Raw genomic sequence first — 24,862 nt, 5'->3', positions numbered from 1 at the left:
TTATAACAACAGATTTGAAAATGTAGACAAATGAGACAATTTTTCAGAAAGCTATCAATGACCAAAATAGACTTAAGAAGAAATGAAAAACTTGAATGCACAAATGGATTTTAAAGATATTTAATTTGTTGTCAAATATATCCCCTCTACAGAAGGGGATGATATATTTTGTTGTCAAATATATATATTTGTTGTCAAATATATCCCCTCTACAGAAGAGTTTCCCATCTCTTTAAGGACTTCTCTTGCTGATCCTATGCACCCATGGTGCCTGAGGCCGTGGAATTTGTACCAAACCCTAAAGCCTGACTGGTGGTGAGCCAGATGTGACCCTGGCCTGACCCTGCAGTATCCTTGGCACCCAAAGCAATGCCTTGCACACTGTAGCTTCTCAATACATATTTGTTGAGCGGATGAATCAATAAAACCCAGGCAAATAACGAAACAAAATAGTATATCAGGGCTGGGCACGGTGGCTCACGCCTATAATCTCAGCACTTTGGGAGGTCAAGGTGGGTGGATCCCCTCAGGTCAGGAGTTCAAGACCAGCCTGGCCAACATGGCAAAACTCCATCTCTACTAAACATTAAAAAATTAGCCTAGTGTGGTGGGGCGTGCCTGTAATCCCAGCTATTCAGCAGGCTGAGGCAGGAGAATTGCTGGAACCCAAGAGTCAGAGGTTACAGTGAACCCAGAACAGGCCACTGCACTCCACTCCAGCCTGGGCAACAGAGAAAGACTCTATCTCAAAAAAAAAAAAAAAAAAAAAGTGTATCAGAATGAAACCATTTTGGTATAGTTAAAAAGCTCCATAAAATTGATGGTTTTCCTATTCTTCTTCACTTTGGAGACAAATTCAGCTTTAACTGGAAGAGGAGAGTAGAAAGGCCTGCTTCAACCAGTAGTGGGACAATCACATGGAACAGGCCACATCTGGGTGCAAATGGATGAAAGGTACCTAGGAGAGGAGGACGCTTCCCCTGTGACCCCACCAAGTCCCAAAGATGTAAGGATTCCTCATTTTTACTGGGCCTAGCACAGACCTTGGAATAAGGGGGTTCTCAGTGTGTGTGTGTATGTGTGTGTGTGTGTGTGTGTGTGTGTGTGTGTGTATATATGTATATTTTAGACCAAGTCTTGCTCTGTAGTCCAGGCTGGAGTGCAATGGCGCGATCTCCACTCACTGCAAGCTCCACCTCCTGGGTTCACACCATTCTCCTGCCTCAGCCTCCCGAGTAGCTGGGACTACAGGCACCCATCACCACGCCTGGCCAATTTTTTGTATTTTTAGTAGAGACGGGGTTTCACTGTGTTAGCCAGGACAGTCTCGATCTCCTAACCTCATGATCCGCCCTCCTTGGCCTCCCAAAGTGCTGGGATTGCAGGCGGACCATGCCCGGCCAGTTCTCAGTATATCTTTATTCAATAAATGGATCGAGTAGGCTGGAACAAGCGAGCCCCAGTGTCAGGGCTTGGGAATTAAGAGCTGGAGATGGAAAGCAGCCCTTCCCAGCCTTTGCCAAGTCTGAGCCCTCCTAGAAGAAATTCCTCCGCAGTTTACTTAACGGTCCACTCTGACTTTAAGGGCCTCTGGGGCTCATCCGCCCGGGACTTCTCATGGCGCAATGACCCACAGTGCACATAATCCATCATGCCTTTCCAAAGGCCTCTCCCGGCTCTGAACTCAGGTTGTCCGAAGCATCTATTGATCTTGTTTCTCCCGAAGAGCCTGCCTGTGCCCCAGCTCTTGGTCCATCTGGCCATCCAGCTTCCTCTTTGATGTTCTTACTAATTGGCTGGCTGTAGGCTTATAATAACTTCCTCCTTCCCCCTGTCCAGCCCCACGGCCTTCTGAGCAGCCAAAATAACATACACATTGTCCTCCTTTCATCTTTCCCTATAAATCAGCCTCCCCTGGATATACTGAAACAGGACTGAGCTAGTCATGCTAATTCTTGGCTTTTGAAAAATCTTACTTGGACTTGGTTTCACACCCTGGTTAGAGTGCACTCGTGTCCTATCTGCAGCCCTAGGATTCCGGCTACACAGCCCACTGCGCTTGCTGGAGCTGCTTTAACGACTCTGAAATATGCGACGGTAAAGTAATAAGTGACACACTGCTCAAGTCTTTGAACATGCTTCCCCAGCATTTGTCATGTCACCCTGAAGTGGGAACATCAAGTGAATCAGAAAGGAAAAAGAGGCTATTTAGAAACATGTTGAAAGATGACACACTGTCCTCCACAAACCGGGCAAGTGAAAAGCAAAGCAGCTTGTCATGGGCTGACTTCTGTCCTTCTCCCTGCCCCTGATTCAGATGGTGAAGTCCTCACCCCCAGGCCTTCAAGATGTAACCGGATTTGGAGTTAGGGTCTTTAAAGACGTGATTAAGTGAAAATGAGGTGATTAGGGCAGGCCTCATTCAATGTGACTGGTGTCCTTATAAGAAGAGGAAGTCTGGACACTCACAGGTACAGAGGAAAAGGCCACATGGAGACACAGGGAGAAGACGGCCACCTACAAGCCACGGAGAGAGGGCTCAGAAGAAACCAACACAGCCGACACCTTGAGCTCAGACTTCTAGCTCCAGAACTGTGAACAATATATTTCTGTTGTTTAACCATCCGGTTTGCAGTATATTGTTATAGCAGCCCTAGGAAACTAATATACAACTCAAATTTCTAGAATATATATATTTATTGAGGAAGAGTCAGTTAATTGACTTTTCCTACAGGCATTTATGGAATACCTGCTGTGTTCCAGGCACCTTGCTCGGCCATGCTGGTACAATGACAAACCACATAGACAATTAAGCAGGCAATTGCTGTACAGGCTAAGTGCAGTTTTGGGGACATACAGCACTCCATGAGAATGCAATAGTTGGAGTATTTAATCCTAACCTAGAAGATTAGAAGCGCTTCTGCTGAGACCTGAAAGATGAGACCAATTCAGTTGGATAAAACAGGGAGGGTGGGGTTAGAGAAAAGAGTTCAAGTAGGCGGGGTGTGGTGGTTCATGCCTATAATCCTAACACTTTGGAAGGCCACAGCAGGAGGATCACTTGAGCTCAGGAGTTTGAGACAAGCCTGGGCAACATGGTGAAACCCTGTCTTTCTCAAAAATACAAAAAAAAAAAATGCTGGGTATGGTGGTGCATGCTTGTAATTCCAGCTACTTGGGAAGTTGAGGTAGGAGGATCACCTGGGCCCGGAGGTCGAGGCTGCAGTGAGCCATGATCGCACCACCGCCCTGCAGCCTGGGTGACAAGAGTTTAAGTAGAGAAAACAGCAAGTTTGCTTCTTGAATTCTACCTCTGGCTGCTCAGTAGTTGAATGACCTTGTATGAGACATTTAAGGGATAATAGTACATGCAGAGTGAAGTGTGAGCTGCTTACCACAGTGCCTGGCATATGGTGGCTTGTCATCACTACAATTTTTTTTTTTTTTTTTTTTTTTGAGACAGAGTTTCACTCTTGTTGCCCAGGCTAGAGCGCAGTGGTGTGATATCAGCTCACTGCAACCTCCACCTCCCAGATTCAAGTAATTTTCCTGCCTCGGCCTCCTGAATAACTGGGATTACAGGTGCCCATCACCACGCCTGGCTAATTTTTTCTATTTTTAGTAGATACAGGTTTCACCATGTTGGCTAGGCTGGTCTCGAACTCCTGACCTCAGGTGATCCACCCAACCCGGCCTCCCCAACTGGCAGGATTACAGGCATGAGCCACTGCACCCAGCCATCATCACTACTATTGTTGTCATTATTATCATTAGTTAGACGAGAGACAGGACTGGCTCCTTAGGGGTAAGGTTGTACACCTTGTCTCCTAAAAGCACCAGCTAGCAAAGAAAAGAAAGGTGACTGTCACTCATGGAAGGGATAATCTTCACCTCTACTCCCCAACACACACATGAGTTGCAGGTGCAAAACGCATGGGCAAGCTGAAGAGAGAACATCCTGGGAATGAAGGGAATGAAGAAGTGGGAGGACTGGAGAGGGAAAGATCAAGGAAGTTTATAGAAAAGGAAAGGGATAAATAAAGAGTTTCACACAAAGGAAAGGGAGAAAGAAGGGGAGAGAGAGGATCTGAAGGAGAAAAAAATCAGGTTGTATATTCATTGCCTAGAAAAGCTTTTAACTTTATAGCTTATTGGAGGTCAGATGCTGTGCTTTTTGGATTCTCCCAGTGTTAATCACAAGATAGGAATGAAGAATTTTACTTCATATAGTTTATAAAAAATGATTGATAAGAGAGAGGTTCGTTTCTATATTAAACAGAGCATAGGCACAGATGATGAATTTGATAGGGAACAGCAGGTCTGTGCTGAGGGCAGCCATGACAGTCCCTCCATGGGGTCCATGTTTCCAACTGTCATTGTGCTGCCCACGATGCACTGCAGCTGAGCACTGAAACAGAGGCGGTTTTACTTCACAGGGTTTAAAAAAGAAAACCTTTGCTATATTTAAAACAATTTGATAGGCTCAATGCATCAACCTTCATTTGTATAATCAATTCTGATGATAAAGACACATGCCAGCCACTTAGTTCTTTAGATGTGTATTGCTGGCTGGGCACGGTGGCTCAAGCCTGTAATCCCAGCACTTTGGGAGGCCGAGACAGGCGGATCACGAGGTCAGGAGATCGAGACCATCCTGGCTAACACAGTGAAACCCCGTCTCTACTAAAAATACAAAAAAAAAAACCTAGCCGGGCAAGGTGGCGGGCGCCTGGAGGCAGGAGAATGGCGTAAACCCAGGAGGCGGAGCTTGCAGTGAGCTGAGATCCGGCCATTGCACTCCAGCCTGGGTGACAGAGCGAGACTCCGTCTCAAAGAAAAAAAAAAAGATGTGTATTGCTAACCGCTGTGCTGTAAGAGGCTGGCTCCCATGTAGGCTTGAAGCCCACCTTTTGCCAATTCCTTATAAGGTTGGACAATGCTAGCAGCTTATTTTTAAAGTTTCAGAAGGGTTGGACCCAGATTACAGTTAGTTTATACTCTGCAGCTGCAATTTTCTGCAGATGTTACTCATCTTGTATTGTCTTTCTGGCTCGTGTCCCACAGCATCTCCTGCTAGTATCTTTTCCTCCTGCCCATTCCCACCCAGCCTTGTAGGTTTCTCTACAGTAATAGTTCTCAAACTGAGATCTCCAGGAATACCACTTATCAGGCCCCAACCCAGACCTACTGAATCAGACACTTTGTGCACAGGGCCCAGTAATCTGTGTTCTAACAAGCCTTCCAGGAGCTTTTGATGCACAATGAAGTTTAAGAACCCCACCTCACTGCTTAATCCCACTGCCCAGCCCTGCCATATTGCCTGATCCCACTGCCTAGCCCTGTTGTGTTGCCTGATCCCACTGCCCAGCCCTACTGTGTTGCCTGATCCCACTGCCCAGCCCTACTGTGTTGCCTGATCCCATTACCTAGCCCTGCTGTGTTGCCTGATCTCACTGCCCAGCCCTGTTGTGTTGCCTGATTCCACTGCCCAGCCTTGCTGTGTTACCTGATGCCACTGCCCAGCCCTGCTGTATTGCCTGATGCCACTGCCCAGCCCTGCTGTGTTACCTGATCCCATTACCTAGCCCTGCTGTGTTGCCTGATCTCACTGCCCAGCCCTGTTGTGTTGCCTGATCCCACTGCCCAGCCCTACTGCGTTGCCTGATGCCACTGCCCAGCCCTGCTGCATTACCTGATGCCACTGCCCAGCCCTGTTGTGTTGGCTGATCCCACTCCCCAACCCTGCTGTATTGCCTGACGCCACTGCCCAGCCCTGCTGTGCTGCCTGATCCCACTGCCCAGCCCTGCTGTGCTGCCTGATCCCACTGCCCAGCCCTGTTGTGTTGCCTGATCCCACTGCCTAGCCCTGCATTAACTGATTCCACTGCCTAACCTTGCTGTGTTACCTGATCCCCCTGCCCAGCCCACTGTTCTGCCTGAACCCACTGCCCAGCCCTGCTGTGTTACCTGATCCCACTGCCCCATCCCTGCTGTCCTGCCTGATCCTACTGACCATCCTGTGTCTCAAAACTTCTCCTTCCTTGGCTTCCAGAATATGATTCCTCCTTGGCTTTCCTACCTGGACAGAGTGAGGGAAAGCTGTGGATTTCATCGGGGTTCCCACACAGAAAGGGTGTCAGGGGAATTGGTGACATCACCACATCCTAGATGAGACCTGAGAGATCATTGACTTCAACCTCCTTCTTTTAGAGATGAATGAACTGAGGTCCAGGAGAATAAAATAACCTCTTGCTAAGAAGAAGTTTAATCAAGATCGAAATCATTCAAATAAGGACGAAATCAGCCTTCTGCACGTCTCATTCACTTACTTGTTCAATACACACTGAGCCCTGGGCAGGACCACAGCCAGGGCTGGAGGTCAGTAGAATCCAGGTGTGACAGGCGTAGCAGCACCTCCAAATACAGATGGGCAGGGCATTCTATGGTCTACATAAAAACTCTGGGTCGAGGAGCAAGCAGGAGTACAGGTGCTTTTCTCTTTGCTCCAAGGCATATCTGCCCCTAAGCCATGCATCCTTTCCATAAAGGGGCTGGGGGTTGAGGACATTTTCTGTCTAGGTTTGCAGAAGTCTTGACAAGTTTGCTAAAACTGCTTAACCTAACTGAGCCTCAGCTTCCTTGCCTGAAAATAGAATATAACAATAATTACCTTGCAGTATTTGCTCCTGCTATGGATTAGGTGAGATAACACATCCCAACACACAGCAGGGGCTCAGTAAATTAGAGTTGCCTTTCATAGGTGCTATGAGAAATGAAAAATATTCAGTCCCTATCTTGAAGAGACAGTCTAGTAGTAAAATGAGACAAGTGCAAAAATAGCTAAAATGTGAATCCCTCTGAGGTAGGTATCACTATTACTCCTTGGAATGTAAGGCAGGGAGGGTTGGCACTTTGGCAGAGGACCTGCAATGTGTGTGGTCCCTCAATGGAGGTCTTGCCTGGAGAGGGAGGAGGCGGCATTTGACCTGGCCCTGGATGAGAATGGGTCTTGTTTGGGGAAGGATATTCCAGGTAGAAGGAAGAGGATGGACAAAGCTCTGGAAAGCTCAGGGAAAGAGACAAACTTTTAATCATGGCAAAACGGCTTCAGGAAATATAAGCCTAGCGGCTTCCATGGGTTGGTTGGAGAGCCAGAGACTCTCATGGCTTCTGGCATCTGCTTTCCCTCCTTCACAGAAGAGGCCAATAAAAGTCAAGTAAAGGTATTGTTTTGGGATGTAGAAATCCATTGAGTGGATTTCTAAGCCTTAAAAATGTAGGTTGGAGCTGGACACGGTGGCTCATGCCTATAATTCCAGCATTTTGGGAGGCCTAGGTGGGCAGATCACGTGAGGTCAGGAGTTTGAGACCAGCCTGGCCAACATGGTGAAACCCCGTCTCTACTAAAACTACAAAAATTAGCCGGGCATGGTGGCCGGTGCCTACAATCTCAGCTACTCGGGAGGCCAAGGCAGAGAATTGCTTGAACCCAGGAGGCGAAGGTTGCAGTGAACCAAGATCGTGCCATTGCACTCCAGCCTGGGTGACACAGCAAGACTCTGTCTCAAAAAGAAAAGTTAATAAATATCAACCTAGGTAAAAATTTCCATTAGCAACACAGAGCAGGCCATGTTTACATTTAATTCTCCAGGCAGCCAACAACTTCACATGGCTCACTTAAGAGGTTTCAGCTCATTATATGAAATGTATTGCAATTTTATGAATATTTTGATGTCAGGTTTAGAGATATATGCAAAAATGAAAATAAGTGCCTCTTAATACATTGTGATTCCCCAAAAGCAGAATTTGGGGGCTGTATAAGGTGAATTCTGCCAGGAGCAATGGTTCACACTTATAATCCCAACACTTTGGGAGGCCAAGGCAGGAGGATTGCATGAGGCCAGGAATTTGAAACCAGTCTGTGCAACATAGTAAGATCCTGTCTCTACAAAAAAATTAAACAATTAGTTGGGTGTGGTAGTGCATGACTGTAGTCCTAGTTAGTTGGGAAGCTGAGTTGGGAGGATCGCCTGAGCTCAGGCTGCAGTGAGCTATGAGAGTGCCACTGCACTCCAGCCTGGGCAACAGAATAACATCCTGTCTAAAAAAAAAAAAAACAGGTGAATTCTTAGATTTTCTTCGTTAGCTTTTAAGTAATAAATTAACTGTTATATGTAAACTTTACTAAATGCTGTGGTATCTACCCTTGGAACACCTCTGGAATTCATCCAGCAGTGTGTGAGGTGGGGTTGGGGGTGGGAGGGAGCTCAGGCCCCACCATCCCCTGACCAGACTGCAGGGCCAACTTCCTTTTAAATCTTTGTCTCCCACTTCTAGAATTGACGCCATATTGCCACAAAATGCTCTCTTAAAACACAAACATAACTTCTGAGTGTGTAGTATTGATCCAAAGGGGAATCTATAATAAGAAAAGAAAAGGGTTTCAAGGTTAATTAGCAGAAATAAAATGAGCCAGTTTGGTAAATTTAGAAAAGAATGTCAACAAGACCTCATAAGACAGACCACCACCACAGACCACAAGCTGGCTGGCTGTAGAGTAATTTGTGAAGTGGTGGGAATCAAGAATATACTGGGGCCCGGGCGCGGAGCCTCACACCTGTAATCCCAGCACTTTGGAGGCCAAGGCGGGTGGATCATGAGGTCAAGAGATCGAGACCATCCTGGCCAACATGGTGAAACCCTGTCTCTACTAAAAATACAAAAATTAGCCAGGCGTAGTGGCAGGCACCTGTAATCCCAGCTACTCTGGAGGCTGAGGCAGGAGAATCGCTTGAACCCGGGAGGCAGAGGTTGCAGTGAGCGGAGATTGCACCACTGCACTCCAGCCTGGTGACAGAGCAAGACTCTATCTTAAAAAAAATAAAAAAATAAAAAAAATAAAGAATACTCTGGGAGTTTGGGCAAGGAGGATTAAGGTTTCCAAAAAGGCTGATATACCCCACTGGTTGCTCAGGAGATAGGTCCACCCTCTCAAAGGAAAGTGGTGTAACAAAGAGGAAAAATGTGCACAAACAAAGCAGGCAGCCATTAGCAGTGGGGCAGCATGCCTTCCAGTTAGCGCCCCCTTGAGGAGGGCCTAGGGAGGAGTGTGGAAGGGGATGGGTGCCACTGATAAGGCTGGTCAAGGGGAAGAATCCCAAGTGCAAAGGGTTCTGGGTACAGCACAGCCAGCTTCTCTGACTCTACCTGCCAGCGTTGTTGCCTGGAGCGACCTTTGGCCTAGAGCAGGTGCTCGTTCCTTCTCCTGTTGCAGCCTGCTATTTAGATCCCTGCTCTTTGCCACAACCCAGGAAGGTCAAGTCTGTCCAGAGAGTACAATGGGTGCAAAGACAAAGCGACACCCACTGTTGACTGCTTAAAGCCCTCCACGGCTCCCACCCCTGCAAAATGAAGCTCAAAATCTTCCTTGGAGCCCTCAAGGTCCTAAGTGATTGCTGGCTTATCTCCAGCTCAGACCACCTGCCTGGCAGACCCAGCACCACATCAGAGCCCCACTGCCACACTCCATCCTCATGCCTCTGCCACCTGCTGTCCCACAGGGCTCTCCATGGTCAGGACCTTCACTGGGAACGATCCCCTTAAACCAGCCATTCTTAAGTGTGGTTTGGGGAATTCTAGGGGTCCCTGAGCCCTTTTCAGAGGATCCATGAGGTCAGAACTATTTCCATAATAACATGAATGTTTGCCTTTCATACTCTCATTCTCTTGTGGGTATATAGAGAACAAAAAGTTTGTTGATCTGGTTTTAGATTTCACATTGCAACTAACCTTTAAGAAACTACTCTTTGTCAAGTTTTGGTGTAGTATCAAAGAACATTCACAATTATATGAAAAGGCTATTTAAATGCTCTTCCTTTTTCCAACTACATATCCATGCATTTTCATATAATCTAACGAAAACATTTCATGACAGCTTGAATGGTCAAGAAATGACAATCCAGCTGTCTTCTATGAAGCCAGACCATTACAAGATTTGCAAAACTGTAAAACAGTACCACTCTTCTTTTTTTTTTTTGGAGACAGGGTCTCACTGTTGTCACCCAGGCTGGAAGTGCAGTGGCACCATTATGGCTCACTCATGCCGCCTCAACCTCTGGGGCTCAAGTGATCCTGCAGCCTAAGCATTTCAAATAGCTGGGACTATAGGTGTGCACCACCACACCCAGGTAATTTTTTCTTTCTTTCTTTTTTTCTTTTGAGACAGTTTCGCTGTTGTCACCCAGGCTGAAGTGCAGTGGGATGATCTCGGCTCACTGCAACCTCCGCCTCCCGGGTTCAAGCAATTCTGTCTCAGCCTCCTGAGTAGCTGGGATTACAGGCGCACACCACCACACCAGGTTAATTTTTGTATTTTTAGTAGAGACGGGTTTTCACTATGTTGGCCAGGCTGGTCTCAAACTCCTGACCTCAAGTGATCTGCCCACCGCGGCCTCCCAAAGTGCTGGGATTACAGGCGTGAGCCACCGTGCACAGCCTAACTTTTTAATTTTTTTGTAGAGACAAGTTATCCCTATGTTGCCCAGACTAGTCTCAAACTCCTGGGCTCAAGTGATCCTCCCACCTCGACCTCCCAAAATACTGGAATTACAGGCATTAGCCACTGCATCTGGCCACGCACCTGGCCAGGAAATATAGTTTTTTATACACATATAGTTTGTTAACACATTCTGATTTTATTATTGTTATTTTTAAATTTCTGATCAAGTAGATACCAATAGATCTAACCCACATAAACAAAAACTCCCTTGATTGTCCTCAGGATTCTTAAAAAACAAACAAACAAAAGTTCTTGGGGATTCTTAATAATTTTTGGCTGGGCGGCCGGGCAAGGTGGCTCAAGCCTGTAATCCCAGCACTTTGGGAGGTGGAGACGGGCAGATCACAAGGTCAGGAGATCGAGACCATCCTGGCTAACACAGTGAAACCCCGTCTCTACTAAAAAATACAAAAAACTAGCCAGGCGAGGTGGCGGGCGCCTGTAGTCCCAGCTACTCGGGAGGCTGAGGCGGGAGAATGGCGCGAACCCAGGAGGCGGAGCTTGCAATGAGCTGAGATCCGGCCACTGCACTCCAGCCTGGGCGATAGAGGAAGACTCTGTCTCAAAAAAAAAAAAAAAAATTTTGGCTGGGCACAGTGGCTCACTCCTAGAATCCCAGAACTTTGGGAAACTGAGGCGGGGGGCTTGCTTGAGCTCAGGAGTTCAAAATCAGCCTGGACAACATGGCGAAACCCTGTCTCTATAAAAAATACAAAAATTAGCCGGGTGTAGTGGCATGTGCCTGTAGTCAGTCCCAGCTACTTGAGATGCTGAGGTTGGAGAACTGAGCTCAAGAGGTCAAGGCTGCAGTGAGCCATGATCATGCCACTGCACTCCAGCTTGGGAGACAGTGAGACCCTGTCTCAAAATAAAATAAAATAAAATAAAATAAAAATAATTTTTAGTGTAAAAGGAGGGATCCTGAGACCAAAGCTTGAGAACCACTACCTTACACTAAGCCTGCTCAGCAGGAAGAGTTGAGCTATAATGTAGCTATGCCTCTACTTTTGCACACCAATTCTACCAAATTAATGATCTTTTCACATGCCTGTCTCTTCCACTACTCTGTGCACCTCCTGATGGTGTCTATTCATCTTAAACACTACCCCCGCCCCACAACCAGTGTCTGGCACAGAGCAGAAATTCCAGATAAATGAATGAGGTAAGAGATAAGCTCATGTGGACAGACATCACAGGCTGCAGAGTGAACAGCCTGCAGATGTTCACACGATGGGTGGATAAATAGATGCGTTATTTTTTCAAACGGACTCAAGTTGTTACTGAGACTCTGATCTGAATTTAAACATAAAAGATAAACATTTTTAAAACCCAGAAAGTTCAAACAAAAAATTAACCTAAGAAACCATTCTGCTGTTTCTACTCTGTTAAACTTTCAGGAACATATTTGCAAGCAAATAACCAGTAAAATAAATCATGCCAGTGGATGCCATAGCTTTAGCCAAAATGATTTGCCACTAAAAAGTGAAATGTGGCCTGGGCCATATTCTGAACAAATAGTCCAAGAGCCAAGAGAAGCAAACATCCATAAAATACAAAACACTATAGTATTGTAAGAATGAAGAGAAGGTTATACCCTCAGGGCAAGGACTACCAATGAGCATGCATTTCCATTTTTGTTCCCCATCAAAATCAGAACAAAAGCAGATTGCACTTGAGAATCCAGGCCACAGCCATAGTGTTTGCCTTCTGGTTTCATGATTATCACGCCACTGTTTTCTTTTTCTTTTTTTTTTTGAGACGGAGTCTCTCTCTGTCACCAGGCTGGAGTGCAGTGGCACGATCTTGGCTCACTGCAACCTCCACCTCCCAGGTTCAAGCAATTCTCCTACCTCAGCCTCCTGAGTAGCTGGGATCACAGGCACTTGCCACCATGCCCAGCTAAGTTTTGTATTTTTAGTAGAGACAGGGTTTAACCATGTTGGTCAGGCTGGTCTCGAACTCCTGACCTCGTGATCCGCCCACTCGGCCTCCCAAAGTGCTGGGATTACAGGCATGAGCCATCATGCCTGGCCCACTCCACCATTTTCATAAGTCATGCAGCCCTCCAGCATATCTGGGAGCAGCCACTTGCACAGCTCATGGAGTGAAAACACCCATGCCCACTTGCAGTCTTGGGGTGGAAAAGATACGTTGTGTCTCATCCCCCTCTTTGTCTCTGACACATTCTCTTGAAAAATGAGAAGAAGGAATCAATGCTGGATGCAAGGTTGGTGCCTTTAGCAAAATGGGCTTCTAGGCGAAGGAGGACGACAGCGAATGCTGACAACCAGGGCAGGTGGGGGTGATGTGGTCCGTGTGTGTGTATCAGAGGGAGGAAAGGAGGGAGAGAGAGACTTGGAGCCCAGAGAAGCAGTGTGCTTTTCCAGGCAAGTGTGTGGTGGCTTTTCCTGAGACCAGCCCCATCAGAAACCCAACTGTGCAGCCACTGCTGGTGATCCAGAAATCAGGTATCTTGGCCAGGCATACTGGCACATGTCTGTAATCCCACCACTTTGGAGGGTCGAGGTAGCAGATCACTTGAGGCCAAGAGTTTGAGAGTAGCCTGGCCAACATGGTGAAACCCCGTCTGTACTAAAAATACAAAAATTAGCTGGGCATGGTGGTGTGCCCCTGTAAACCCAGCTACTCAGGAGGCTGTGGTGGGAGATGTGCTTGAACCCAGGAGGCGGAGGTTGCAATGAGCTGAGATTGTGTGCATCGTCAGTTTTTTATATATATATATAGAGAGAGAGAGAGAGAGAGAGAGAGAGAGAGATGTTGTTAATCATCTTGGAATTTGTTTTTCAAAACGTTTCAATTAACATATTAAACACTTCCCACTCATTTTCACATTTGCAAAAGTCTTGTTTACATCACTATGGAAACAAGGACTTTCAAGAACCTGGAAGATCTATCACTGGGGTCCTCATTTAGTTAACATCAATAAAGATTCTGACCTCTGAAAACAGGGGCTCTTTAGGTCCCTGTGGTCCGTGATTGTAATTTCAGATGCTGCTGAGGCTACCAGGTCATTGAGCAGTTCTCTTAGCAGCCTTTGTAGGGGCTCAGATTCAAGTGGCTGGCCAACAAGATACAAATGTCAAATACAGTTTCAAAGAACTTATTAGAATGATCATTGTGGTAAAGCTTTTACTTACTGCGTACCTAGAATTTATGTGTGTTACCTCATTTATTCCTCACAGAAATGTTCCAAGGTTGGCATTCACATTTCCATTTTACAGATGATAAAACTGAGCCTCAGGGAGGTTATATCACCTACGTTATATCACATCTATAGCCTCAGGGAGGTTATATCACATCTGGAAAGTAGCAGAGGCAAGACTTGAACCCAGGTCAATGCCAAAACTCATTCTCTTGGCACTACCCAACCTTCCTATAACCTCCACAAGCCAGGCTTACCAAGGCCCGTCTTTAGAATCAGCTGATTTATACGTTTTCTGTATGTTTTCATGACATTTTCTTTCTCTAGGAAACATGTTCACTGGATCAGATGAATAGACCCCTGGCATTTTCCATTCCTAATACCTCGATTCAGCTCACAATGTCCCCGCCTCTCTTCTGGGCCAGCTCTTTCTTCCCTGCTGCCACGCAGGGAAGCATTATTAACAGATCTAGCTGGGCAAACCCAATACACAATTTTCATAACACCTTTGCCCAGATAGGTCCAACAACAAGGACATTTCAGATGAGAAATCTTGCCCCGAATATTGGAGAAAAGCCATGAGCTTCAGATTCAATTAAAGGCTTCAAAGGAAAGTTTATTCTGAAAACTCGTGTGCAACCATGTCCTCAACTCCAGATGCATTCACCACCGGTGAGGACCCCAGGCCCAGCACATCCAACGAGGACCCAGGGAAAGGAGAGCTTCCCAAACAGTCATCAATCCCTGTCCCTGAGCCCTCCCCGAACCACCCCCACCTGCCCACTTTTGGGGGTGGGCACTGTCACTCACCCAGAAGGGCCGTCTGCGGGTGGGTCCGAGCGTGTCTGCCTCTAGAGATGGACCTCCCACGTGACCGCTCCCTGGCCTCGGCGGGGAGGAGGACGATCTGTCCGAGGAACAGCAGGAAGCAGCCTGCGAGCATCTTTTCCATTTTCAAGACGAGCAAGAGGGGCAAGGCTGTGACAAACACAACACGGGAAGGCGGCAGGGTGAGATTTCTGGGTCTCCCTGAACTCCAGGAGCGGCAGGCCTGCCGCCCCGCCTTTTCAGAGTTCAAACAGGCCACTTGTACTCAAAATGCTATTTGTGTGTTCGGTCTTTGAGAGCTTAAGTAGCCCCCATTGGTAGGCTCTTCTTGGACACTCTGAGCAGGGCATGCATAGTTGGAATTTTTCATCACTGTAATCACTGTAAGACTGAATGGAAAACTTGAGAAAAATCTATCCTAAAGTTTCTTATCAGCTAAGTTCATTATCAATTACTCATAGTCACATTTTACATTTTGGATTTGAACAAAAAAAAACTATTATATATCTGAGAGTTCCAAGTAACAATATTCGTTCAGTCTAATAATAGTAGATGGCACCAATTGGTTTATATAAATTATACATATAAAATTAATGTGTAGTTGACAGAAAGTAGCATCACATAGCCAGCCTCCCTGCCTCCCTGTCTCCCACATACATTTATTACGAGAGTGTTGGCACAATGGTTATGGGCTTTGACTCTGGTATTAGACTGAGGCCATGTGCCAATCCCTATTATAAATTCTTTACCTATATTAACTTGCTCAATTACCTAATATTATTCCCACATTCCCATAAGGCTCAGGAAGGGTCAGTGGCCTGCCCAAGGTCACACACAGTTAGCAAGTGTCAGAGCCAGAATTCAAACCCAGGGTCAAGGCTGGGTGCCATGGCTCATGTCTGTAATCCTAGTGCTTTGGGAGGCCTAGAAAGAAGGATTGCTTGATGCCAGAAGTTTGAAACCAGCCTGGTCCACATAGCAAGGCCCCATTTCTACAAAACAATATTTTTTTTAACTCATTTAAAAAGTAAAAACAGTCCAGATGTAGTGACTCACACCTGTAATCCCAGCACTTTGGGAGGCTGAGGTGGGCAGATCACTTGAGGCCAAGAGTTTGAGACCAGCCTGGCCAACATGGCGAAACCCAGTCTCTACTAAAAATACAAAAATTAGCCAGGTATGGTGGCTCGCGCCTGCAGTCCCAGCTACTTAGGAGGCTGAGGCACAAGAATCGCTTGAACCCAGGAGGCAGAGACTGCAGTGAGCAGAGATTGCACCACTATACTCCAGCCTGGGTGACAGAGCAAGACTCTGTCTCAAAAAAAAAAAAAAAAGAAAAAAAAGAGTAAAACAAATTCAAACCCAGGACTAGCAGGTCAATTTTCCAATGCATTGATTAGTAGAAAACTGAAAGGAAAACCCTCAGAAATCAAGTCACAAAAAGCCATAGTTGTTTCCTTGTCAGAGGCAGGGACAGGGCAGGGGTGAGGCAGGGACCATGTTTCAAAACTTAAAAAAAAAAAAAAAACCTCGCTATTTCAGCAAACTGTTTGTTCAGCAAATTGCTTCCAGGAATTGACCTGGGAATGGACCTGGGCCTGTCAACCTTCAGAGTCCAGTTTTTCACACTTGCTGTGTTGAACTAGCTCACTATTTTTAATATAATTTTACTATGCCTTAAGATTATATTTAAAATAGTGAATGTTTATTTAGCATCTCCTATGTGCCAGCCACTGGGCCAAGTGCCTTCAACGTATTAAGTGATTTAATTCATAGAGTAACTCAGAGAAGTTAAGTAACTTGCCCAAAGTAACATTGCTCATAAAAGGTGAAGTTCCAGAACCCACTAGCTCAGTGGTCCCCAACATTTTTGGCACCAGGGACTGATTTCATGGAAGACAATTTTTCCACAGACCCAGTCGGGGGGATGATTTTGGGATGATTCAAGTGCATTACATTTATTGTGCACTTTATTTCTATTATTATTACATTGCAATATGTAATGAAATAATTATACAGCTCAACATAATGTAGGAATCAGTGGGAGCCCTGAGCTTGTTTTCCTGCAACTAGATGATCTCATCTGGGGGTGACAGGAGACAGTGACAGATTATCGGGCATTAGATTCTCATAAGGAGTGTGCAGTTCACAATAGGGTTCATGTTCCTATGAGAATCTAATGCCTTAATTTGTGCAGCAGCAATTTTTTAAAAAAAGAATCTAATGGATTTAATGGTGCTGGTGATCTGACAGGAGGCAGAGCTCAGGCGGTAACGCAGGCGATGGGGAACGGCTGTAAATACAGGTGAAGCTGAGCTCGCCCACTGCACACCTCCTGCTGTGCGGCCTGGTTCCTAAGAGACCACGGACCGATTCTGGCGGGGGTTGGGGACCCCAGCACTAGCTCACTACAAATAACTACTCTCCACACTCCCCTTTTTAAATCTTTTTTTTTTCTTCTTTTTTTTGAGACGGGGTCTCACACTGTCGCCCAGGCTGGAGTGTAGTGGCGCGATCGTGGCTCACTGCAAGCTTCGCCTCCCAGGTTCACGCCATTCTCCTGCCTCAGCCTCCCGAGTAGCTGGGACTACAGGCGCCCGACACCACGCCCGGCTCATTTTTTTATTTTTAGTAGAGACGGGGTATCACCGTGTTAGCCAGGATGGTCACGATCTCCTGACCTTGTGATCCGCCCACCTTGGCCTCCCAAAGTGCTGGGATTGTAGGCGTGAGCCACCGCGCCCAGCCCTTTTTAAATCATTTAAACTATTTTTTGCGACAGGGTCTCACTCTCTCACCCAGGCTAGAATGCAGTGGTGTGATCATGGCTTATGGCAGCCTCAACCTCCCAGGCTTGAGCGATCCCCCCACTTCAGCCTCCCAAGTAGCTGGGACTACAGGTGTGAGCCAACACACCCAGCCTATTTAAACTCTTTACTAATTAGATTGGTCCCTTTTCATAGCTTTAACTCTATGATTCCTTCTAAACAAAGGAAGAAAACTTAGAACATCTTGCCTCTTTCTCAAATCCTAAACTTACTATTTACTTTCAAGCCGCCTTGCTATTTATCATCTCAGGGCTTTTGTTAGGGGTGGGAGGACAGGGTCTCACTTTGTCATCTAGGCTGGAGTGCAGTGGCACAGTAACTCACTGCCTCTATGAACTCCTGAACTCCAGTGATCCTCCCACCCAAGCCTCCCGAGTAGCTGGGACTACAGGTGTGCCATCATGCCCTCACCTTATTTTATAAAACACTATTCAGTCTATTTCATCATTTATATGTGATTTATTATTTTATTACTATTCCCCTTTCTCCAAACTGAACAGATAAAAAGTCCAGGCTTATTTGTTTCAAAATGTATACAACATGCTCTCAAGGCCCACTTCCACTCTGAGGCATTTGCACTCAAATCAAACACTTAGAATATGATGTGGTGTGTGATCATTTCCAAAAAACAAACAACATTGCATGTGGTTTGGGTTTAATGTGGATTTCTTTTTTTTTTTTTTTTTTTGAGACGGAGTCTGGCTCTGTCGCCCGGGCTGGAGTGCAGTGGCCGGATCTCAGCTCACTGCAAGCTCCGCCTCCCGGGTTTGCGCCATTCTCCTGCCTCAGCCTCCCGAGTAGCTGGGACTACAGGCGCCCGCCGCCTCGCCCGGCTAGTTTTTTTTTGTATTTTTTAGTAGAGACGGGGTTTCACCGTGTTCGCCAGGATGGTCTCGATCTCCTGACCTCGTGATCCGCCCGTCTCGGCCTCCCAAAGTGCTGGGATTACAAGCTTGAGCCACCGCGCCCGGCTAATGTGGATTTCAAGAAATGTTTGTATTTCCAAGTCACCATTGCTAACAAAAAGGCACTGAAGATAGGTGAAGAGTGAGCAGTTAAAAATAAACAAAGCAAAATAATGCTAGCTGTCTAACCCTGAGCAGGTTACTTACCCTCTCTTGACCTCAGTTTCCTCATCTTTAAAATGGAGATAACAGTAGACCTCATTGTTATATAGAATAAATCAATTCATATGTAGATATATTTAAAGCACTTCAAACACTGTCTGGCACATAGGAAGTGCTGAATAAGTGTTAGCTATTGTTGTTGTTGTTGTTGTTGTTGTTGTTGTTGTTACTATTTGGAGACAGAGTCTCGCTGTCGCCCAGACTGAAGTGCAGTGGTGTGATCTTGGCTCACTGCAACCTCCGCCTCCCGGTTCAAGAAATTCTCATGCCTCAACCTCCCCAGTAGCTGGGACTACAGGTGCGCCACACCATGCCCAGCTAATTCTTTGTATTTTAGTAGATGTGGGGTTTCATCATGTTGCCCAGGCTGGTCTTGAACTCCTCACTCACCTCAGCCTCCCAAAGTGCTAGGATTACAGGCATGAGCCACCACACTTGGCCTGTTGTTGCTGTTATTATTATTATTGGTATTATTCTGTAATCAAACCAATCAATAGTATACACTGTTGACCGGGTGCGGTGGCTCACACCTGTAATCCCAGCACTTTGGAGGCTAAGGTGGGTGGATCACCTGAGGTCAGAAGTTCGAGACCAGCCTGATCAACATGGAGAAACCCCGTCTCTACTAAAAATACAAAATTAGCTGGGCATGGTGGTGCATGCCTGTAATCCCAGCTACATGGGAGGCTGAGACAGGAGAATCGATTAAACCTGGAAGGTGAAGGCTGCAATGAGCCAAGATCATGCCATTGCACTCCAGCCTGGGCAATAAGAGCAAAAGCAAAACTCCATCTCAAAAAAAAAAAAAAAAAAAGAAAGAAAAGAAAAAGAAAGCATACACTTCTAATTTTGTCATATTAAGCCACTTAATGCATATTAGACAGATTTTATGCTTACTTATGTATATTATCCTAATAATGACATACAAATCCATAACTGTTAAATACACATTAGTATCTAAAAATATTTAAAACTTTCTTTTTATCAAAATGCAATGGCAAAAGGCCGGATGCAGTGGCTCACTCCTGTAATCCCAGCACTTTGGGAGGCTAAGGCAAGGCAACATGGCAAAACCTTGTCTCTACAAAAAATACAAAAATTAGGCTGGGCGTGGTGTCTCATGCTGGCTCAATCCCAGCACTTTGGGAGGCCGAGGTGCGAGGTCAGGAGATGGAGACCATCCTGGCTAACACGGTGAAACCTCGTCTCTACTAAAAATAAAAAAAAATTAGCCAGGAGTGGTGGCAGGCGCCTGTAGTCCCAGCTACTCGGGAGGCTGAGGCAGGAGAATGGCGTGAACCCAGGAGGCGGAGCTTGCAGTGAGCCGCGATTGTGCCACTGCACTCCAGCCTGGGGACAGAGTGAGACCCCGTCTCAAAAAAAAAAAAAAAAAAATTAGCTGGGGAGGGTGGCACGCACCTGCAGTCCCAGCTACTTGGGAGGCTAAGACTGGAGGATTGCTTGAGCCCGAGAGGTGGAGGCTACAGTGAGCCATAATTACACCACTGTATTCCAGTCTGGGCAACAGAATGAGACTCTGTCTCAAAACAAACAAACAAAATGCAATGGCATGACAAGTCACAGACTAGTAGAAAATGTTTGTAAAATATGTTTCTGATCGATTATTTCTATCCAGACTATATAAATTCTTTTTTTTTTTTTCTGAGACAGAGTCTCACTCTGTCACCCAGGCTGGAGTGCCATGGCGCGATCTTGGCTCACTGCAACCTCTGCCTCCTGGGTTCAGGTGATTCTCCTGCCTCAGCCTCCCAAGTAGCTGGGACTACAGGTATGTCCCACCACACCTGGCTAATTTTTGTATTTTTAGTAGAGATGGGGTTTCACTATATTGGCCAGGCCAGACTCGAACTCCTGATGTCGGGTGATCTGCCCGCCATGGCCTCCCAGAGTGCTAGGATTATAGGCGTGAGCCACAGTGCCTGGCCGGGACTATATAAACTCTTATCACTCAGTTAGAAGAGGATAAACAACCCACTTCAGAATGTGCAAAAGATTTGAATAGTCACATCACCAAAGAAGATACATGGATGAAAAATAAACATATGAAAACATGTTCAACAGCGTTAGTCATTAGAAAAATACAAATTAAAAGCACAATAAGATGCCGCAACAAATCTACTAGAATAGATAAAATTGAAAAGAGCATAATATAAGCTGGAATTGAAAAGAGTATAATATGACCTGGGAATATGAAAAAATTAAAAAACAAATTTTAAAAGACCAACATAACCAAGTGTTGGTGAGGATGTGAAGAAACTGGAACCTCGGCTCGGCACCGTGGTGCATACTTGGAATCCCAGAACTTTGGTAAGTCAAGGTGAGCAGATCGCTTGAGCCCAGGAGTTAGAGACCAGCCGGGCAACATGGCGAAACCCCATTGCTACAAAACATACAAAAATTAGCCAGGCATGGTGGCACAAAGGAAGAAAACTTAGAACAGCTACTCGGGGGCGGGGCTGAGGTGGGAGAATCACTTGAGCCCAGGAGGTCAAAGCTGCAGTGAGCCATGATCACCGCCACTGCACTTCAGCCTGGGTGACAGAGCAAGACCCTGCCTCAAAAAAAAGAAAAATAGAAAGAAAATCTTACAGGGACTTGAAAACTAACATGAAATTTTCTAAAGTTCCTTTAAGTAGAAATATTTTTAATATAACATATTTTTAAATAAAGTAAATTAAACATAATAAATTTTAAAAAGGAATTATGATGTTAGCGGTGGGCTTGTAAAAAAGATAAATAATAAAGGTCGGGCATGGCGGCTCACACCTGTAATCCCAGCACTTTGGGAAGCCAAGGCGGGCAGATCACCTGAGGTCAGAAGTTTGAGACCAGCCTGGCCAACATTGTGAAACCCGGTCTCTACTAAAAATACAAAAAAATTAGCCAGGCATGGTGGCACATGCCTGTAATCCCAGCTACTCAGGAGGCTGAGGCAGAAGAATTGCTTGAACCTGGGAAACGGAGCTTGCAGTGAGTCCAAGATCACACCATTGCACTCCAGCCTGGACAACAGAGTGAGACTCTGTCTCAAAAAAAAAAAAAAGATAAATAATAAAGGAATGGGAAAAGGATACTATATAGATGCCAAAATCAAATCAGTGTGGCAATATCAATACCAGACAAGATAGATTTTTTCCTAAAAACTGCAATGGCAGTGAAACAAAACAAAAAAAAAATAAGTCAGTGCATATATCCATCTCAATGATTGTTTCTCAGTTTGGCATTTACAGCTGTCAGCATTTGAATATCAGGACCCATTTCTAACTGGAAAATGGAATGAATGGTGTTTGAGAACAGTTCCTTTCATATATGGGCATCTGAGAAGAATTGCTGTGCTGAGAAATAGAGGTTAATTCAATCTGAACAGATTCCATGAAGCATTTGGGAACATGCAAAGAATATTTTAAAATAATACAACGGCTTTGACTTTTGTTTTAGCAATTTTTCTCTTCTCCATGGGACAATGAGTCTTTTCATTTAACTTTACCAAGGGGGTGGGGGAAGAGAGAGAGAAGGAGATTATTCTGTCTTAGCTACGGGTTCTTCTAAGCATCACTGTTGCAAGTAAATCGACAGGCAAGTAGAATTCCCTCCAGAGCCTGAACTGTATGCTGCGATCCTTGAGACCAGAGGCCTGGTTCTACACACCTGCGTGACCTCACCTAGGTAACAGCTCTCTGGGCTTTAACTAGTCATCCATAAAATAAGAGGCATGGCCTGGGAGCCAAGTTTCTTCATCTAAACCAGACCATTGGCAAGATCCTGCTATCCTGAAGAAGGTGGCAAGATCCCCTCTCCAGTGGCAACCCCACCTCCAGACAAAAAGAGAAAGGGGACAGGACACTAATATTGATTAAGTGTCTGGATGGGCTGGCCAGTGAACTGGGCATTTTGCACAGTATCCTCTCATTTGATCTCCACAGTCATTCTGTGAGGTGGATGAGTTCCAAACTTGACGGATGGAACACTAAGATTATAGGTGGAAAGACCGCTCCAAGGCCTCAGAGCTCGTTACCTGGCAGAGACAAGATTGTACCCTGGCCCCTCTCAGGCAGTCAGTCTACTCGTTAAGAATAAGATTTTCAGGCCAGGTGTGGTGGTTCACGCCTATAATCCCAGCACTTTGGGAGGCCAAGGAGGATGGATCACTTGAGGCCAGGAGTTCGAGACCAGCCTGGACAACGTGGTGAAATCCCATTGTAGCGGGATTTTTTAAGGAATCAGAGAGATCGATGGGGTTGAGGAGGATATTTATTATTTAAGTGCACTGGCCCAGTCAGATTAACATCCAAAGGACTGAGCCCTGAACAAAGAGTTAAGTTACTTTTTAAGCATTTCGTGGGGTGGGGGGAGATCTGTTCAGGGGGAAGCATATTACAGAAGCAAGAAACAAAGACAATTGTTCAATTAATTAAGACACATGCATTACATCATTTCTTACTTTCCAAGGAAAAACACGTTTTACGATTTGAGTTTATCTGTCTAGTGACCTTGCAGTTGCACAGCTAGAGAAACAGGGTCTTCACAACGCCTGGGAAAGGAGGAGAGATAAGGCTCACTCGCCACAGAAAAACAGGCAGTTAATTTTTAAAGGACTCCGGCTCTTTCTCTTTCTCAGGGGGAATTGCGTTTTCTTATATACAACTGAGTTTCTGCTTACACATTCTTTAATTTCTTTTAATTCCTGTTCCACCATCTCTACTAAAAATATAAAAATTACCCGGGCATGATGGTGCACACCTGTAATTCCAGCTACTTGGGAGTCTGAGGCAGGAGAATCATTTGAATGCAGGAGGTGGAGGTTGCAGTGAGCTGAGATGGCGCCACTGCACTCCAGCCTGGGTGACAATGTGAGACTCGGTCTCAAAAAAAAAAAAAAAGAAAGAAAGATTTTTCTAATGATAAATTCTTAGACATCAGGCTCAATAGTTTTGCCCAAGATCTCTCTGTCAGCATACCAGGTATGCACACCAACTGTTCTGTGCATTCACAGATAATCATACAATACTGGAGCTGCGTGAATCTCAGGTGTACCTTCCTGTCTTCTGCCTAATCCTGGAATCCCTGGCAAACGGGGACACATCTGGTTAGGACTCAAGGCCATCCACGATCTTCAGGCAGCTCTAAATGTCAGACCTCGGTTCTCCACGATGTTGACCTGATGCTGTCTGTAACTTCCACCCAGTGGTGCAGGCCTGCTTGCCAATTCAGCCTGTCCAGACACAAAGTCATCTTTTCCTCAAATCCTTTCATGGTCTTGCTAACCACATCCGCCCAGCCATCCAGACCAGAAACTTGGAGCCAGCCTCCACGTGTCCTCTGCATCCTCAACACATTTGTGAATGGATAAATTCTGGTGTTCCCGCCTCTGTACGGCTCCCCTGTCCAGGCCTCCTGATGGTTCCCACTGCTGCAGCAAACGTTCTACCCTCACCCTTTCTCAATCAGACTCCCAGGAGCCTCAGAACTGCCCTCTGTGCCTTGGGTCCCTCACCTACTGGCCCTTCCCTTGTTGTTTTGAATCGGCCTGTGGCCTCACTGTGCAATGTTAACATTCAAGGCCCTCCTTGACTGACCACTGCCCATCTCTCAGACCATAACGGCCCCCCACATGCACCCCAGCCTCCCCATTAGGGCTTGAAGAACTCAGACTCTTGTCATGGCAGGGCACCTCCATCCATGCCGTCCCTTGCCCTGAAATGTCTACATTCTACATTCATTGAAATTGCATTCAGTCCTCAAGCCTCAGCTCACATGTCACTCATGCTGTAAAATATTCTCTCATTTTTCTAATGAGAACTGATTGCTTCATAGACCCCTGACAATGGGTTTGTTGTCTGCTGCAGCACACACCTTGTCACCTCTGTTTGCTCCTTGTGCTAGGTACCAAATTGTATGAATAATTTTTTAAAAAAATTATTAATTTGAACAAACATATGTATTGATCTTTCATTAATTAACAAAATATTAGTTGAGCAAAATGGCCCTGGTTCTGCATCCAAAAAGTACCTAAGTCAAGCCCATGTCTTCCTCTCCATACTATGTTTGCCTGAATGTAGGGGACTGTAACAGGAGGATAATGTCTTCCTTCTTCTTCTTCTTTTTTTTTTTTTTGAAATGGAGTTTCGCTCTTGTTGCTCAGGCTAGAGTGCAGTGGCGTGATCTCGGCTCACTGCAACCTCCATCTCCTGGATTCAAGTGATTCTCCTGCCTCAACCTCCTGAGTAGCTGGAATTACAGGCAACCGCCACCACACCCAGCTAATTTTTTGTATTTTTAGTAAAGATAGGGTTTCACCATGTTGGCCAGGTTGGTCTTGAACTCCTGACCTCAGGTG

At 45.8% G+C, this 24,862-nt stretch overlaps 1 protein-coding gene across 1 annotated transcript in view; it reads right to left on the bottom strand.

The window, feature by feature from the left end:
- MATN2 (matrilin 2) overlaps window positions 1-24,862 on the bottom strand; it is a 167,868-nt gene that overhangs the window by 134,971 nt on the left and 8,035 nt on the right. Inside the window, exon 2 of the mRNA XM_031669683.1 lies at window positions 14,532-14,699. Coding sequence (XP_031525543.1) covers window positions 14,532-14,673 — 142 coding nt within the window. The 5' untranslated portion in view covers window positions 14,674-14,699. The remainder of the gene's footprint in view (window positions 1-14,531; window positions 14,700-24,862) is intronic.

This window comes from Papio anubis, chromosome 8 (assembly GCF_008728515.1).
Source record: "Papio anubis isolate 15944 chromosome 8, Panubis1.0, whole genome shotgun sequence".
In the NCBI taxonomy this organism is placed as follows: domain Eukaryota; kingdom Metazoa; phylum Chordata; class Mammalia; order Primates; family Cercopithecidae; genus Papio; species Papio anubis.
Note: the sequence above shows the minus strand (reverse complement) of the source record. Positions and strands in the feature narration are given on the sequence as shown.